This window comes from Sprattus sprattus, assembly GCF_963457725.1.
Source record: "Sprattus sprattus genome assembly, chromosome: 2".
Lineage (NCBI taxonomy): Eukaryota > Metazoa > Chordata > Actinopteri > Clupeiformes > Clupeidae > Sprattus > Sprattus sprattus.
The window spans coordinates 52,033,404-52,048,403 of record NC_137921.1 but is presented as its reverse complement, the minus strand read 5'-3'; the positions used below and the strand labels follow the sequence as shown (position 1 = coordinate 52,048,403).

The 15,000-nt window shown below is 46.1% G+C and overlaps 2 protein-coding genes across 2 annotated transcripts in view; both read left to right on the top strand.

Annotated features, from left to right (window-relative positions):
* Nucleotides 1-12,068, top strand: part of LOC308360279 (capping protein, Arp2/3 and myosin-I linker protein 3-like) — a gene marked incomplete at both ends in the record, with an annotated part of 31,250 nt that extends 19,182 nt beyond the window's left edge. The window contains 15 exons of the mRNA XM_080832094.1: nucleotides 388-560; nucleotides 906-974; nucleotides 1,828-1,921; nucleotides 4,508-4,606; nucleotides 4,968-5,087; nucleotides 5,512-5,625; nucleotides 5,852-6,027; nucleotides 6,129-6,216; nucleotides 6,699-6,818; nucleotides 6,953-7,019; nucleotides 7,804-7,991; nucleotides 9,946-10,011; nucleotides 10,462-10,541; nucleotides 11,066-11,239; nucleotides 11,864-12,068. Of these exons, the coding sequence (XP_080688220.1) occupies nucleotides 388-560; nucleotides 906-974; nucleotides 1,828-1,921; nucleotides 4,508-4,606; nucleotides 4,968-5,087; nucleotides 5,512-5,625; nucleotides 5,852-6,027; nucleotides 6,129-6,216; nucleotides 6,699-6,818; nucleotides 6,953-7,019; nucleotides 7,804-7,991; nucleotides 9,946-10,011; nucleotides 10,462-10,541; nucleotides 11,066-11,239; nucleotides 11,864-12,068 (1,833 nt within the window). The remainder of the gene's footprint in view (nucleotides 1-387; nucleotides 561-905; nucleotides 975-1,827; nucleotides 1,922-4,507; nucleotides 4,607-4,967; nucleotides 5,088-5,511; nucleotides 5,626-5,851; nucleotides 6,028-6,128; nucleotides 6,217-6,698; nucleotides 6,819-6,952; nucleotides 7,020-7,803; nucleotides 7,992-9,945; nucleotides 10,012-10,461; nucleotides 10,542-11,065; nucleotides 11,240-11,863) is intronic.
* Nucleotides 12,069-12,959: 891 nt separating this feature from the next.
* Nucleotides 12,960-15,000, top strand: part of LOC308382753 (uncharacterized protein) — a gene marked incomplete at both ends in the record, with an annotated part of 4,326 nt that continues 2,285 nt past the window's right edge. The window contains 4 exons of the mRNA XM_080860281.1: nucleotides 12,960-13,680; nucleotides 13,927-14,045; nucleotides 14,141-14,261; nucleotides 14,994-15,000. The exon at nucleotides 14,994-15,000 is cut by the window's right edge and continues 65 nt beyond it. Coding sequence (XP_080716407.1) covers nucleotides 12,960-13,680; nucleotides 13,927-14,045; nucleotides 14,141-14,261; nucleotides 14,994-15,000 — 968 coding nt within the window. The remainder of the gene's footprint in view (nucleotides 13,681-13,926; nucleotides 14,046-14,140; nucleotides 14,262-14,993) is intronic.

Sequence of the window (15,000 nt, the reverse complement as noted above, 5' to 3'; positions counted from 1 at the left end):
TGGGGTGTGGAAATCATTCTTAGTCATGAGTTACCGTTTTCTCCGTCTGTGATTATCTCTGTCTGTCTGTCTGTCTGTCTGTCTGTCTGTCTGTCTGTCTGTCTGTCTGTCTGTCTCTCTGTCTGTCTGTCTGTCTGTCTGTCTGTCTCTCTGTCTGTCTCTCTGTCTGTCTGTCTGTCTGTCTGTCTGTCTGTCTGTCTGTCTGTCTGTCTGTCTGTCTGTCTGTCCATCCCTCTGCCTCTCACATTCTCTTCTTTCTGTCTCTCTCTTCTCTTTCTCTTACTCTCTCTCCCCTCCTCTCTCTTTCAAACTTCCTCCCTCTCTCTTTCTTATCTTTCTCTCTCCTTTTTTTCTCAATCTCTCGTCCCCTCCATCCTCCGTCCACAGGCCCTGCAGTCACTGTCCCTGGCGGACTCCAGGCTGCGCTCACGAGGCACGGTGCTGGTCAACGCTCTGGGCAGCAACACCTGCCTCCGCAAGGTGGACCTGAGCGGTAACAACATGGAGGACATCGGGGCCAAGATGCTGAGCAAAGCCCTGCAGATTAACACCACTCTCAGGCAAGAGATGAGAACGTGAGAGAGAGACAGAGAGAGAGAGATAGAGAGAGAGAGGGAGGGAGGGAGAAGTGGAAGGCAGAAGCTAAAACAGACAATATTAATATTTTTTAAAGGAATGGAAAGAATAATAGAGAATGTGTGAAAGGCAGGGAGATTGAGAGATGGGGTAGGGAGAGCAGGGAAAGAGAGGGATTTGAAAGGGGAGGAAGGAGAGAGAGAGGCAGGAAGATGAAATTGGGGGGGGGGGGAAGAGAGAGATGTTTTTCTGTTAAATGGTTTGTTTGGTGGTGTAGCGTAAGTCGAGCGTGTCATCTCACACCGCCTTTGTGTGTATGTCTCTCACAGGAGTGTAACATGGGACCGAAACAACACTACCGCCACAGGATTCATGGACGTGGCCCGTGCACTGGAGCAGTGAGTTGAAATACAACTACTCCTTTCAAGAGGGCCGCAATGGAAATAAGGCCTATGGCTTTCATTGTTTTCATCCCAGACATTTGTAATCGTACATGAGGGCTAAATGAATGCATGTATTCAAATGTGTCTAATAATATCAATCAATCAGATACTTTATCAGACACTCACTCAAAACACTTTTCATGTCATGCATGTTACCAGCACAAGTTCTGCTTTCGTTCTAGCCAAGAGAGAGAGAAGAATTCTTGTTCATTTCAAAAGCAAAGTCATGCTTATTTTTTGGACTGCAGTGCTAGTCATTTTGATAATGAGACATGTTGTTGGTCAAATGGGATTTCTGTTAGCAAGCGGCACACTCCCCACAGGGCACACGCACCAGGGGGCTAGAAATTCTATTTGCTAACTGCATTAAGCCAATTCTTATTAAAGCACAGCAAGCTAACGTATAAGATAGGACAAGCTCACTCTGGAGCTGGACTTAATGTGGTTGCACTATCTCTCTCCCTCAGCATCCCAACATCCATCATAAGCTCTTATTTGTGAATGTGTGATTTCTGAATGGCTGTTATTGTGTAGTTGATGCAGAGTCGTGTCTGAGGAGGAGGCGGAAAAGGAGGAGGAGGAAATGTGTCTCTCATGGACCTGTCTGTTCTCTCTAACCTCTCTCTCCCTCTCTTTCTGTGTATGTTTGTCTGTTGTCTGTATTTTCTTTTCTCTCTCTCGCTCTTTTCCTGTGTGTGTCTATGGGTGTGTGTTTTTGAGAGTCTGTGTGTCTTTCTTTCTATCTTGTTTCCCTTTCTCCTGTTCTTCTCTCTCTCTCTCTCTCTCCCTCTCCCTCTCTCTTTCTCAGTAACTTCACCTTGCAGTATATGCCCCTCCCCCTCAGTGACATCACCCAGGCCTACCGCAGTGCACCTGAGAAGATGGAACAGGCGCTCACCAAGGTAGCTCCGCCACCACTCTCACACAACAACAACAACAACAACAACAACAAATAACACAACACCACAACCGGCACCGCTGTCCACATCCATAACCAGAGCCCTCATGTAAAACGCCATCTCCCTCACACACCCGAGCCTGTCAAGGTATTTACCAAGCTCTTATTTATTCTGAGCAGGCCGGCTGTCAGACGTCTCTTGAGACGGCCAGTTGAAGGGTCCTGTTTACTCGGATGATTGAAGTTTGATGTTGTTTGGATTGTGTACATGAGGCGTGTGACCCACAGGCCTTGTTTATTGAAGACCGTTGCTATTTGTTTAGCGGTTGCGGTGAACGTTTGGAGGTATGGTTGGCATGGTTGCATCAATAAGTCTAGACAAGCCGCATCATAGAAAGTGGGCTTTTGTCAGATATTTATTGACGGATTAAAAACGTGTGTATTGACTTGGCCTCGGGATATGCTGCTCTCCTTTAAATGGTCACACACACACACACACACACACACACACACACATTATCACACACATTATCACACACATTATCACACACACACACAAACACACACACACACACACACACACACACGCATACACACACACACACACACACACAGACACACACAATAACTGCTCCCTTGTAAGGTAGATCCATGCTTGATCTGGGTGCTTATGATGTAGGTCAGGGCATCACTCCAAAACTGAGGCTCAGAGATGAAATGAGCCAGCCTGGTATAACCAGACCCAAATTCACTTTGTAAACAGGGCCTGGCCATGCTCCATTTGGGGATTGTTTCCAGTTGTTGCCTCCTAATGGGCATAGACTTCGGGCTAATTTTGGAACCATTGGATCAGCCTTACACGCATTGCTCCAGCTTCTAATCTTAAACGTTTGCTAGTGTGCTACTACTTTTTGCTAGCTTTGCTACTTCTGTTTGTCTTCCTTCATCTAGCTCTAGCATTGCCGTCATTGTTGTAACTACATTTCAAACAAACACTTCATCTCAATGTCATTGCACTGGTCATTGATTGGTTGGTCAGCATTTCATCTTGCAAGAAGCAGTTCCAGAAGACAATCTCAGGAAATAGGGGCAATATGGCGGACAGAGGCAGGCTAGGAATGAGCCACAACATGCTTCACACATCCAGTGTAACCCTCTGGGTGCCCACAGGCTATGCTTACAGCAGGCCCCCTCCACCGTTGTTTGTCCTTGGTCAGTGTGACATTTTATAGATGTCCTGTCAAAATGGACATTCTCCCAAAGGTCAGAGCTCATGAAGGTACAGCATTTTCATAAGGTCACCAGCAGCTATGGGGCTTTCATGCTATAAATCTCACTGGTCACAATAAATCATATGATAGAATTACTTGTGTTCCCCTTAGCCCACAATAAATGGCTTAATCTATCTTAGACTAAACTAGTAGAAAAAAACAAGGTTCACCTTGATGTTTCTCTACAGGACCCATTGTTCCTCCTCTTTCTTTATAAGAGTGAAACATAAAAGTCTCAAAAGGCCAATGCCAGATGATCTCATGTCGTGTTTGACTCTGTAGGGTTTGAACTATAAAAATGTGAGAAACATTTTTTAGGGTGAACTGCTGTAGTCATGATGCAATATCTTAATTTCGATAAGGCAGACAAATAGTTGGTCCCTCCCCACAGGCCTGCAGTAAACACAACTAAACCATCCCTTTGTTTCCGCTGCGGTAGGGTTTCCAGCTGAGTCTATCTTAATGAAGTGCCTATTAAGAGAATCACAGACTACTCCGCAGCACTTAATTGCTGCAGATAATTAGGCAGTGCAGTGAGTAGACTGTGTATTTCACACGCGAGACCTGGAGTAGGTGAGGATCCCTAGTGAGGCTCTCTGCTTGCAGAATGTGTTACACGTTGGTGATGTGTGTGTGTATTGTACGCTTTCCAAAATGTGTTACACATTGAAGGTGTGTATGTGTGTGAATTGTACACTTTCCAAAATGTGTTACACGCTGAAGGTGTGTGTGTGTGTATTGTACGCTTTCCAAAATGTGTAACACGTTGAAGGTGTGTGTGTGTATTGTACGCTTTCCAAAATGTGTTACACGTTGGAGATGTGTGTGTGTGTGTGTTGTATGCTTTCCAAAATGTGTAACACGTTGAAGATTGTGTGTGTGTGTGTATTGTACACCCTTCCAAAATGTGTTACACGTTGAAGATTGTGTGTGTGTGTATAGAGCGCTTTTCTGTACCTTGCCTGCTGATGAAAGGGTTTTCCTGCTAATAGGTATAGAGCAGCTGGAGTCCACTGTTAGCCGGTTTCAAACTGAGCCGTTGATATGCAAAGATGGCTGTCCGTAGCCTGCGCTGTATTGATATGGACGTGTCCTCAAGGTTATCTGCCCAAGTCTGGAACTGAGTTAATAGTGCCATTGCTGTTTCACACACTTCACGTCACGTCTGGGTCTTTAGTTGAAATTGTGAGGAGATTCCCATGGCTGTAGAATTGTGTTGCCCAAATAGCATGGTTTGGCTTCAGAGGAAGCTGTTGTCCCCAAGCTCATTAGTTTCACGGTAATTGTCTCTTAATTGTAGTGATTTCTGATCTGCTCAGATCCAGAGGGCCCTCCTGAGGAACAACCAAACCCAGCGCTTCTCCCAGAGACAGGCTCTGCGTCTGCACCAGGGCATCGTTACCAGTACAGCTGAACAGGTAAGAGGAAGAGAGAGAGAGAGAGAGAGAGTGACAGGGAGAGAGAGGAACGGAGAGAGAGAGAGTGACAGGAAGAGAGAGGAACGCAGAGAGAGAGAGAGAGAGAGAGAGTTGTTGCTATTGTTGATGCATATCTGCTTAGTTTGGCTTTCTATGATGGATGAAGTATCAGTCTGTCTGCATCAGCCTGCCTGGTTGTGTTTTTGTGTGTGTATGTGTGTGTGTGCGTGTGTGCGTGTGTGTGTGTGTGTTTCCACGTGTGCATGCATTGATGTGTGTAAACCGCTGACAGTCCCATCTCTCATCCACCCCAAGGATAGAGTGCGTTTGCATGTCTCTCTGACAGTCCTTTGTCTCCTAGGTGATGGAGCGTCTGTGTGCACGTGTCCAGCAGCAAGTGTGTGCGCTGAAAGGCATCGGAGAGGTGGAGGAGCTGCAGGCTGCCAAACAGGTGCTCAAGGAGGCCAGGAACTCACGGGCGGTGAGTGACCTCATAAGTGTGAAAATATGGAGGACTTTGCAAGGGTGTCATTGTGTTTTAGTACAGATGGGAATGGGTTTCAGAAGGGGGGGGTACTATCATGCTTTCGGCTCACGGCTGTGTGAGGTGAGCTGGGTGAGATGGAGTCACTATTTTTCTACATTCTACAATTACAGTAAATGACAAACGAAACATCTCTGACCAAACTGTGCTGAAACTTTTTTAAATATCTTTGTTGGATTCCGTATATAACTCTTGTTTACCTTTCCTATACACAAATGAAGTACATGAAGTGTTATGTGATACGAGGGATTTTTTATTGAGGCCTGGCAAACACTTGGCATATAGATATTTATGATGATGCAATGTGTGGCTATCATGGTGTGACTCCTGTTTTGTGTATCTTTCTCACCATGCCACACAGCTTTACCCATCCCTGTGTGAGCTGGCCCATGTGCTATCCGTAGATGGACCAGTCAGACAGAGGCTGGACTCACTGGCTGGAGAGCTGGCCAAAGCTGCAGACAAAGAGCTCCAGGTCCAGATACAAACAATGATCCTAAAGCTGTTATAGCAGAGTTTATAATTAAAATGATGTTGTGTAATTCAGTTATTTTCAGCATGAAACAACAACATATTAAATCACCTCTTTCTAATCCTTTTCTATTAATTAATAGCTGTAAGGAATTGCATCCAATTGTAACCGTGATGTGCGTTATTTCTGTACGGATTTTTTTTCTCGTCCACTGATTGGCTGCTGCTAGGTGATTGTGGACTCCATGGTGTCTCTCTGTCGGGAGCTGTGTCCCCTCTCCTCGGCTGCGGCGGAGCGCCTGAGTCCCCCCCTCTCCTCCGTCTCCGAGCGCGTCTCCATCCCTCGCTCTGCCATCCGCACCGCGCTGATGGAGCGCGCGGCACAGGACATCCACAGAGCACTTGAGTGAGAAAAATAAAAACCTGCTGATTAACGAGTGAAACATTAGCAACCCTTGCCTGCATTCTCCATCTTGTGTCTCTGCTGTGTGTCTCTTGTGCTCTTAGGGAGGTGAAACTGTCGGTGGTGTCCTATCTAACCAACTCCATTGTGGATCAGATACTGCAGGAGCTCTACTCCACACATAAAGCCCTGGTAAGCAACTAACTCGACATGCAGCAGTTTGAGCCCCGTTTTTTTTAGCTACATTGGATGCTATAAAGGAACGGTGAATTATCTAAGCAATGAGACACAACTGAGTAAGGTTGGCAAGGATAATCCCATTCACGGAATGCCTAGTGTCCAATCAGAAATGAATAGACTGTAAGAGCGGACCTGACTGTTGGATAATGGATCTACTGTCCAGTATGTTCTGTATCACTAATACTGTGTCATGCCCTGGGGTGCACATCACTACGTGTCCAAAAAATTGAGGTCATTATGATACATTAGATGATTATGTTGGAATATTTAAATAAGCTGTGGATACAGACATACTGGATTAAGATACTGTGATTTAGTGCGAGGGCAAAATATATACTAGAGGTTGTGGACTTTTTCCCCCAGCCAAACACATAGTCAGGCTGATGGTGTGTGTGTGTGTGTGTGTGCGTGTATCTCTCTGCCTGCTGTCCCAGGCACGGCAGGTGTCCCAGCTGAAGCGCTGGGAGGGCATGTGTGATGGAGGGACGGGCAGGAGATCACACCGCCACAGAGACTCACTGGAGATCACTGATGAAGAGCTCGGCACAAGTATAGTAAGCATGTGTGTGTGTGTGTGTGTGTGTGTGTAGATGTGTATGTGTGTGTGTGTGTGTAGATGTGTATGAGAGAGGGAGAAAGAGGTTGAGCTTGTGACAGTATTCTCATTCATCTCCCCCCTGCTTTCTAGGACACAATCGCCATTAAGAAGCGGAGCTCCAGAACGCGCCGCATTCGACCTGTGTCCACCAGGCTGAGTGAGTGCTCTCTGTCCTCCACCTCTCTTTCCTCTCTCTCTTCCTCCACCTCTCTTTTCTCTCTCACACACACATGCAGACCATCCCTGTCTTCTTTCCCTTGCAGTGGCGCTCCTTGTTTCTGACTTCTCCTCCCTCTCCGGGAGGTCCATTAATGTTAGTGTCCTGCTGTGAGTGTTTACGAGACCTCCAACTCCCTCTTTATCTCTCCCTCTCTTCTCTCTCTCCTCTCATCGATCAGCGCTTTCCACCTCTTTTCTCCCTGTGTTTTTCTCTCCCTCTGTTTTTCTCTCCTCTTCCTCTCTCCTCTCTCTGTCACGTCTCTCCCACTCCCTCTCTCTGTCTCTTTCTCTCAACTCTTTCACTCCCTCCCCTCTCCTCTCTCTCTTCTCGTGCTCCCTCTCTATCGCTTCTCTTTTCTCTCTCTCCATCTACCAGTCTCTCTCTTTCTCCCCCCTCTCTCTCTCTGTGCAGTCAGTGAGAGATTTACTGAATTAACACAGCATGATTTAGGAGCCGTTATTGATTTATTTGTATTTGTTGCTGCTGCTGCTGCTGTGGTGGTTGCATAGTGCTGGCCATGTAAAGAAGGCTTGTAGACTGCAGTCCTCAAGCTTGCAGCTCCTCACACAGCATTCTTCTGCTGCTTTCTCTCATGTCGCAGTGTCTCCGTCTGAATAAAGTATGCCTCCAAATACATGCTGTTTGAATCGAGGACACGTTTGAATCTCAGTGTGATGTTATGTAGTCGAAACCACATTATCTCCATTTTTCTTTTTCGCAGGTCTGAATGACGACTCCAGTTCTTCCCCTCCCCCCTCCGCCCCTCCTCTCTCCTCGCCCCTCTCCCGCTCGGCCTCCTGGGAAGGCCTGTCCGAGCTGCCCACTCTGGGCACACCCCTGCAGCACGTGACACGGGTCAGGCCCAAACCCCCACGCAAGCACCGCGGCGGACACACACTCTATGACACAGTAAGACAAACCCACACACACACACACACACACACACAGAGAACATCACTGTTTTACTGTGATCCAACACCAGGAGCAGTAAGCCAGCCATGAAAGATGATGACGCCTGGGTAACGCAGAACCACATAGTTCATGTCGTAAAAAAGTACCATTTATTCATGATGAGTCGGCATATCCTCGCTTGCTTGTCTATTATACGTTTGTCTTGATAGTTTTTTGTCCAATTGTATTTTAGCCACTTATTTCAGACTCCTCTTGATGAACAGCAACATTAAATAATGAATCTGATGTCCTGATATCCTTTAATATTCATCACTACGCCTACTGCTTTTTCTGCGGATGATTATCGATTTATATTGGCATTCTTTTCTGATTTTCAGAATAAATAGGCATCTTTGCTACCACTAACTCTTAATTATCTACGCTGTGAAGGTTCACTCATTTTCAGTGTCTTCTTAGGAAGTGGCTGCCACTAGATGGAGCCGTTTTAGCCTGCCTGTTTGAGAACGAGCCGTGAAGATGTCAGGTTAGATTGTTTCATCATAACAAAGCTAATCATTTCAGTACATCATTAAAGAAGACACATTGAATGAAGATAAAATAGTTTATTCATACATATTTCCACGTGTTGGATTTTGGTCTTTCTGATTGCGTTATGTTCCTAAAATGAGCTATACTGAAAATAAAGATGACTGCTGGACGAGAATATTTAAAGGTACCTGTTGATTACAGATAGAATACACCTATGTGCAGAATAACTCTAAAAGTCACTAAGTATGCTAGATGGATTTGAGAGTCTTCTTGAGCCATCAGGCGTAGATGATGTTGTTATCCATGCATCTTCTCAAGATGTCTCCACACCAACCAACTTGAGCGGTCATACATCACAACACGTTAATACATATTCACCACAAGTGTGAGTGACAGGGTAGCCTACCTTAAACTACAGTGTTACTTCTTCTCGTATGTTTTGGAAAAAGGGGCTCCCCGCCAGGTTAAGTGGTGGCATGCCGCTCTCCAAAGGTTGCTTCTTTTGCCCTTTCCCCAAAACTCTCCTGTGCGTTCAAGAACTTAGTATTAAAGATGCATCTAATCTAATCAACGCCTCAAAAACATGGAGAAAATAGCACGCTGATCAATAAACGATATACAGTACCAATCTTTTATTCCATTCCTATTTATCTCCCATCACGGAGCCCAGTGCAGCAGTGCTTACATGTAGATATATCAGCTCATGAATATGTGTTCATTTTAAATGGCATAAATTCGAGGAGATATCAAGCTCCTGATATCACTGTCTTACATTACTGATGATCCCACATGCAGGTCTTGACGGATAAGATGTACAAGAGAAGTTGGTTTTAGTTTAAGGCGATTTAAATTAATGTGATTTTACTTTCAATGTTTGTAGTCAGGAGTCACAAGTTGATGTTTTATTCAGTGTGTGTGTATTTCTTGAAGTGCTTTTATGTAACTGTATGTCTGCTTATAGTTGTGCATCTGTGTGTTTTTCTCTCTCTCTCTCTTTCTGTGTATATGTGTGCGAGAGAGTGAGTGAGTGAGTGAGTGAGTGTGAGCGTGTGTGTGTGTGTGTGTGTGTGTGTGATTGAGTGAGTGTGTGTGTGTGTGTGTGTGTGTGTGTGTGTGTGTGTGTGAGAGTGTGTGTGTTATGCAATGGTGATGACACCACCATGACATCACTGGGACTCTTGCCCCCGCCAGAGTCGTAAAATGTGTGGTATTAAAACTGGCAAGAAATGTGTGTGTGATTAAAACTGCTAAGAAATGTGTGTGTGTGATTAAGACTGCTAAGAAATGTGTGTGTGTGTGATGCAAACTGCTAAGAAATAACTGGAAACTCTCCCCCCCCTCTCCGTTTCTGCCTCATGCATAATTTCCTCCCTCCTCTTACCCTCGCTGCCTCTCCTCTCTTCCTCAATGCTCCGCCCGGCAGCAACTGCCAGAGCCCTGCTCCAATTTCCAAAATGATTTGGATTGGGTCCAAGCTAATCTTTACAAAGTGAGTTAAGCCACAAGGCCATCCATGGCCCATCCATTACTCTCTATTTGCTCGGAACATATTCAGACCAAACAGCCTTGCATACTCAATATTCATACCTAAACCAGATGGACATACTGTGCGTTATGTCTGCATGTTTAAAAATGTACAGATGCACCCTAAATCTATTGATTTTGGCTAAGGCCGAAGGCTACTGTATGTCATACTAAGTATATGCTGGCCAACATATACTCTAGATCGGATTAAATCCAGAGCCTGAACCTGTGCCTATAATTGTGCCTTCTTCTGTTTGTGCAAGTAAAGTTGACATTTGTCTTCTGTTCTGTCCCTCTCTTGCCCACTCGCTCCCTCTCTCTCTCTCTCTATCTCCCTCTCTCTCTCTCTCTCTCTATCTCTCTCTCTCTCTCTCTCTTTTCTTTTCTCTCTCTGTCTGTCTGTCTGTCTGAGCAGCACTGCAATGAAAACGGGGCAGTCACGCCGCTGGATGATGGGCTGCCTGATTTTTACACCAAGAGAGTTCTGCCTGACAGGTACAAACGGAGATCATAGAAAAGACCAACACCACAGTGCACACACATACACACACACACCACACACACACACACACACACACACACACACACACACACACACACACACACACACACAACTAGGCCATGACAGAACGCTACATCTGGCATAGTAGATGCTTTTAGTGTTGTTTCTTTTTTTTCCCGTTAAGCATATTTCCTAATGAATACCCTTTGAATGCAGCATCATATGCCAACCAGAGTCGTAGCCTAGCAACCAGAATGTGTCTCAGAGATGTTATTAAGCTGTTGCCAAGCAGCAGCTGCAGGGAATCATGGGGGGGGAGTCAGACTTTTGCAAAACTACAGGTACCCATCTGGCTCAAAAAGATCATAGGACGGGAGGTGTAGCTCTGTACATGATGTACTATCGTATGTGTTTCGATTGATTTGGTTCTTCTCTTGAAACCACTGTTACACGGTGATAAATACTGTGACATCTTCACAGCTTCAACATCTTTCTCTCTTTTTTCTCTCTCCTTCAGTCAGCTCTCCTCCCTCCACAAAGCCCACTCACTGCGGAGAAAGAAGAGGCGCAACATGCTCTCCATCTTCAGTTTCCGTAGGAACCGCAACTCGACTCTGTCTAACAAAGAGCCAGACTCAGGTGGTGGGTCCTGCAGTGAAGAGTGCCGAACAGTTGCCACGGCACCCACAGGGTCAGTTAAAGACTTACTCGGTCGTTGGGTTGGAGCTGGCAGATTCTACCGCTGATAGGATTAAACAAGCACCCACTGCGTCTTTCACATAGTGTGGTTTTTACAATCCATTAGCGGAGTTCAGTGCAGTTCAGAAAAAATCAGACAGGTATACATTTGAAGTCAAATCTAGCAGTTCAAATAGGAAACGGATGTGGCAAAAAATAAAAACATGCTTTCTTTCCCTTTCTCTCAGTTTTTTAGTTGACAGACATTTATTTTGTGGTCGTATTATAACATGATAACTACTCTTGGGCTTGCAGACACTAGATCAGGGAATATGCAGTTGGGCGCCCTGACATTTGCTTGAAAATAGCTTCTCACAGCACAGACTAAAGCCATCTCAGTGTGTCAGTGTGTGACTAACTCCAATGGCAGTTGACTGTTAGCCAGCCTGCGGCGTAAAAACTGTCTTACTAGGCTGACCTTGGGTTAGTTCTCCTGCCCTCTCTCCCTTATGTAACTGTCATATGCTACAGAGCCGCGGGGCAGTACACACTTATTCATCAACACTTACTGTCATCCTGTATTAAGCAGTCACACATCCTGACGCTTTTTTCTCTCCCCATCTCCTCAACCCAGCAGAACTGCCCAGGAAAACGTTTACACTCTCCTCCAGCCCCCTAGATTGGCAGGTAGGGCTGGCTCCCCAGGAGAAGGATCTGATGGGACTGTGGAGGAGGAGAGAGTGGAGGAGTACAACGGTGTCATGGAAGTGAGGTCTATACAGGGCCTGCCACTTCCCAGCATAGGAGAGAACAAGCTACTTTATTCTACCAGACAGGTATAGTTTATATGGTGCGTAATATTATTGTACTTGCAAAGGTGCACCTGTCATCCAAGGTGTCAATCAGTCTTTGCTTATTTTCTGCCCTTTGCCGGTTCATCTGTTGTTAACTGAGTGAGATGTGGCTAGATGGCACTGCCAGAGTAAATTGGATCATGTCAGGTCTGGAGGGGAGTAAATTAATTAATGTTATGGAGTTTTATTTTTTGTCAGGTGCATCTCTGCCTAACAGACTACCTGTTTTGTCTCAGTAACACATGTCCTTCTAGCATGTCAGCTGTGAGCGTGATTAGACGTGGCAGAGCAGCTTTATACAACCTCTCCTTCCTCTCACCACAGAGACCGGAGCCTGAGCCTGACTACGAGAGACCAGCAGCATCAGAGAGACCGGCAGCATCAGAGAAACCGTCAGATAGAGTGGACCAACAGACCCTGTCCACGTCAGACAGACACATGCACAGACACATAGACAGACAGCCAGAGAGAGACGCAGACAGGCCGACGCTAAGGACAACAAACAGGCCGTCAGACAGAGAGGTGGACAGACTGACGCTGAGACAGCTGGACAGGAAGGCTGAGAAGCAGTGGGCTGAGGGCAGGCAGGTGGAGAGACAGTGGCCTGAGGACAGAGCAGCTGAACGCGTGTGGACAGACCTCAGACCTGCAGACAGACAGGCGGACAGAGGCTGGACAGACCTGCGTGCAGCAGAAAAACAGTGGGTGGAGCCAAAGCAGACAGACACGCACTGGTCCGACAGCAGGCAGACAGACAGGGTGCCAGAAAGACACGCCCAGAGTCCACGTACTCCCACAGAGAGGCCTCTACCGCCGTACCCCACCGGAGACAGAACACCCTCACCGAACACGCAGGCAGACAGACAGGCAGCCGCAGACATGCACGCAGACAGACACCTACGCACAGACGTGCAGGTGGACAGGTGGCACCACTCGGATGCACAGAACGACAGGAGGATTTATGTTGAGGTGCCGGTGGACAGACAAGTGGCCACAGACATGCACTCAGAGAGACACGCGCAGTCTGACATGCAGGTGGAGAGGTGGCACCACCCGGATGCACAGATAGACAGGCGAATATACGCAGAAGTGCAGTCAGATAGACAGACAGTTGTAGAGACACACATGGATAGATGCCTGCCTTCAGATCCGCAGACAGACCGGCGGATATATGCAGAAGTGCAAGCAGACAGACAAGCCAATGCAGACTTGCAGGCAGACAGGTGGCTCCACCCAGACGTGCAGACAGACAGGCAGATTTACGCCGAAATCCAGACAGAGAGACAGGGGCATGTAGACGGGCAGACAGACAGATGGCACCAGTCAGACGTGCAGGCAGACAGGCGGATATACATAGAGGAGCAGGCAGACAGTCAGGCTTACGCAGACGGGCAGGTGGACAGGTACGCAGCCTCCGACCTGCAGACGGCCCATGCCGAGCAGCGGCCTGAGGTGTGGCTGATGGAGGAGCGCTGCAGGATGGGGATAGCGCTCCCTCCTGGCCAGTCCCTGCCCTGCGGCCCCAAACCAGACCATCCTCCACTTAGCACCAAGCCCAACCTGGCCAAGCTCAGACAGCGACACTTGCCTGACAGCTCCGGTAGAGTTCCCTTCTATTTAAATACCACTGTGTGATTGGAGGTTTACTGTAATGACATTGTCTATGTCTGTGGTTATTATGTAATATTGCTCAAAACTTAGAGAGCAAATCAATGCATGCAATACAGCATTGTGATTTCGCATTGATAGCATCAGCTGCTGTAACATTCATTATCATCATACCATAATGTATTTAAATTTATGGCGTATCTATAGAAATACAATATTCTGTAAATATTTTGTAAAGGTGCCGAGGAGGTGGTGGATCAAGAGAAAGATGCCAGAAGGCTGGAAAAAAAAGAAAGAGATGGGGGAGAGGAGAGAATGAGAGAAACAGACGGGCATCCACCCCCTGTGCCTGCCAAGGTCTGCCATGTGTGATGTGTGGTGATGTGGTGGTGTTCATTTGCTGGTTGTCGCTCGTTTGAGTCACTCAGCAATGTTCCCTGTGTATACTTCAGCCTAAACCAGGTTATGTGACATCACCACAAGATCCAACCAATGACAGAAAGATCTCACCTCCAGTGCCCCCCGCCTCCAGCAAACCAGTGTTAGGATTGGCTGAAAGATCCCACACGCAAGGTATGATGGGACAGTGTTCATATCTCTTCTTAACAGGGGTAAGCAGAATTGCATTGTAATGTTTCAGAATTATAATTAAGACGAAAACATTTGAAATAAGAAGTGATATAATATAAAAGGCATTGTGTAGGGAAATGGACAAAAGTTTATTGTCATATTAACTACAGGATTATAATGATGTTTTTGTTGCTATGGTTGCTATGTGTGTTTATGTGCATGTATTTTGATGCTGCTGTTGCTGATCGTGGTACACTAATGACCAGGGTTCCAGGGTTGGGGAGTAACTAGTTAAATGTAATGTTACTGTATGGAATCAAATTACAAAATAAATGTAATTGTAATCAGTTGCAGTTACTGAGAAAAAAAAGCTTTAAAAGCTTATATGTAGAATATAACGTTCGTTCTTCTGCTTTGCATATTCTCACCATCGAGACAGGCTTCATTAATTTGGCAGTATGAACTCAAATTCTGAGCTGTGTTTTTGATTGGATCTCATATTTGAATTGCACTTGCTTGCAAATTAAAAAGTAATTTAAAGAAATAAAATGTACTGAGTCACATTCCTTTGAAGAAATTCAAATAGTTACAGGATAACTAGTAATGTGTACTCTGTGTGTGTGTGTGTGTGTGTGTGTGTGTGTGTGTGTGTGTGTGTGTGTGTGTACTGTGTGTGTGTGTATGTGTGTGTGTGTCTGTGTGTGTGTGTGTGTGTGTGTGTTATGATGTGTGTAGGTGAAGA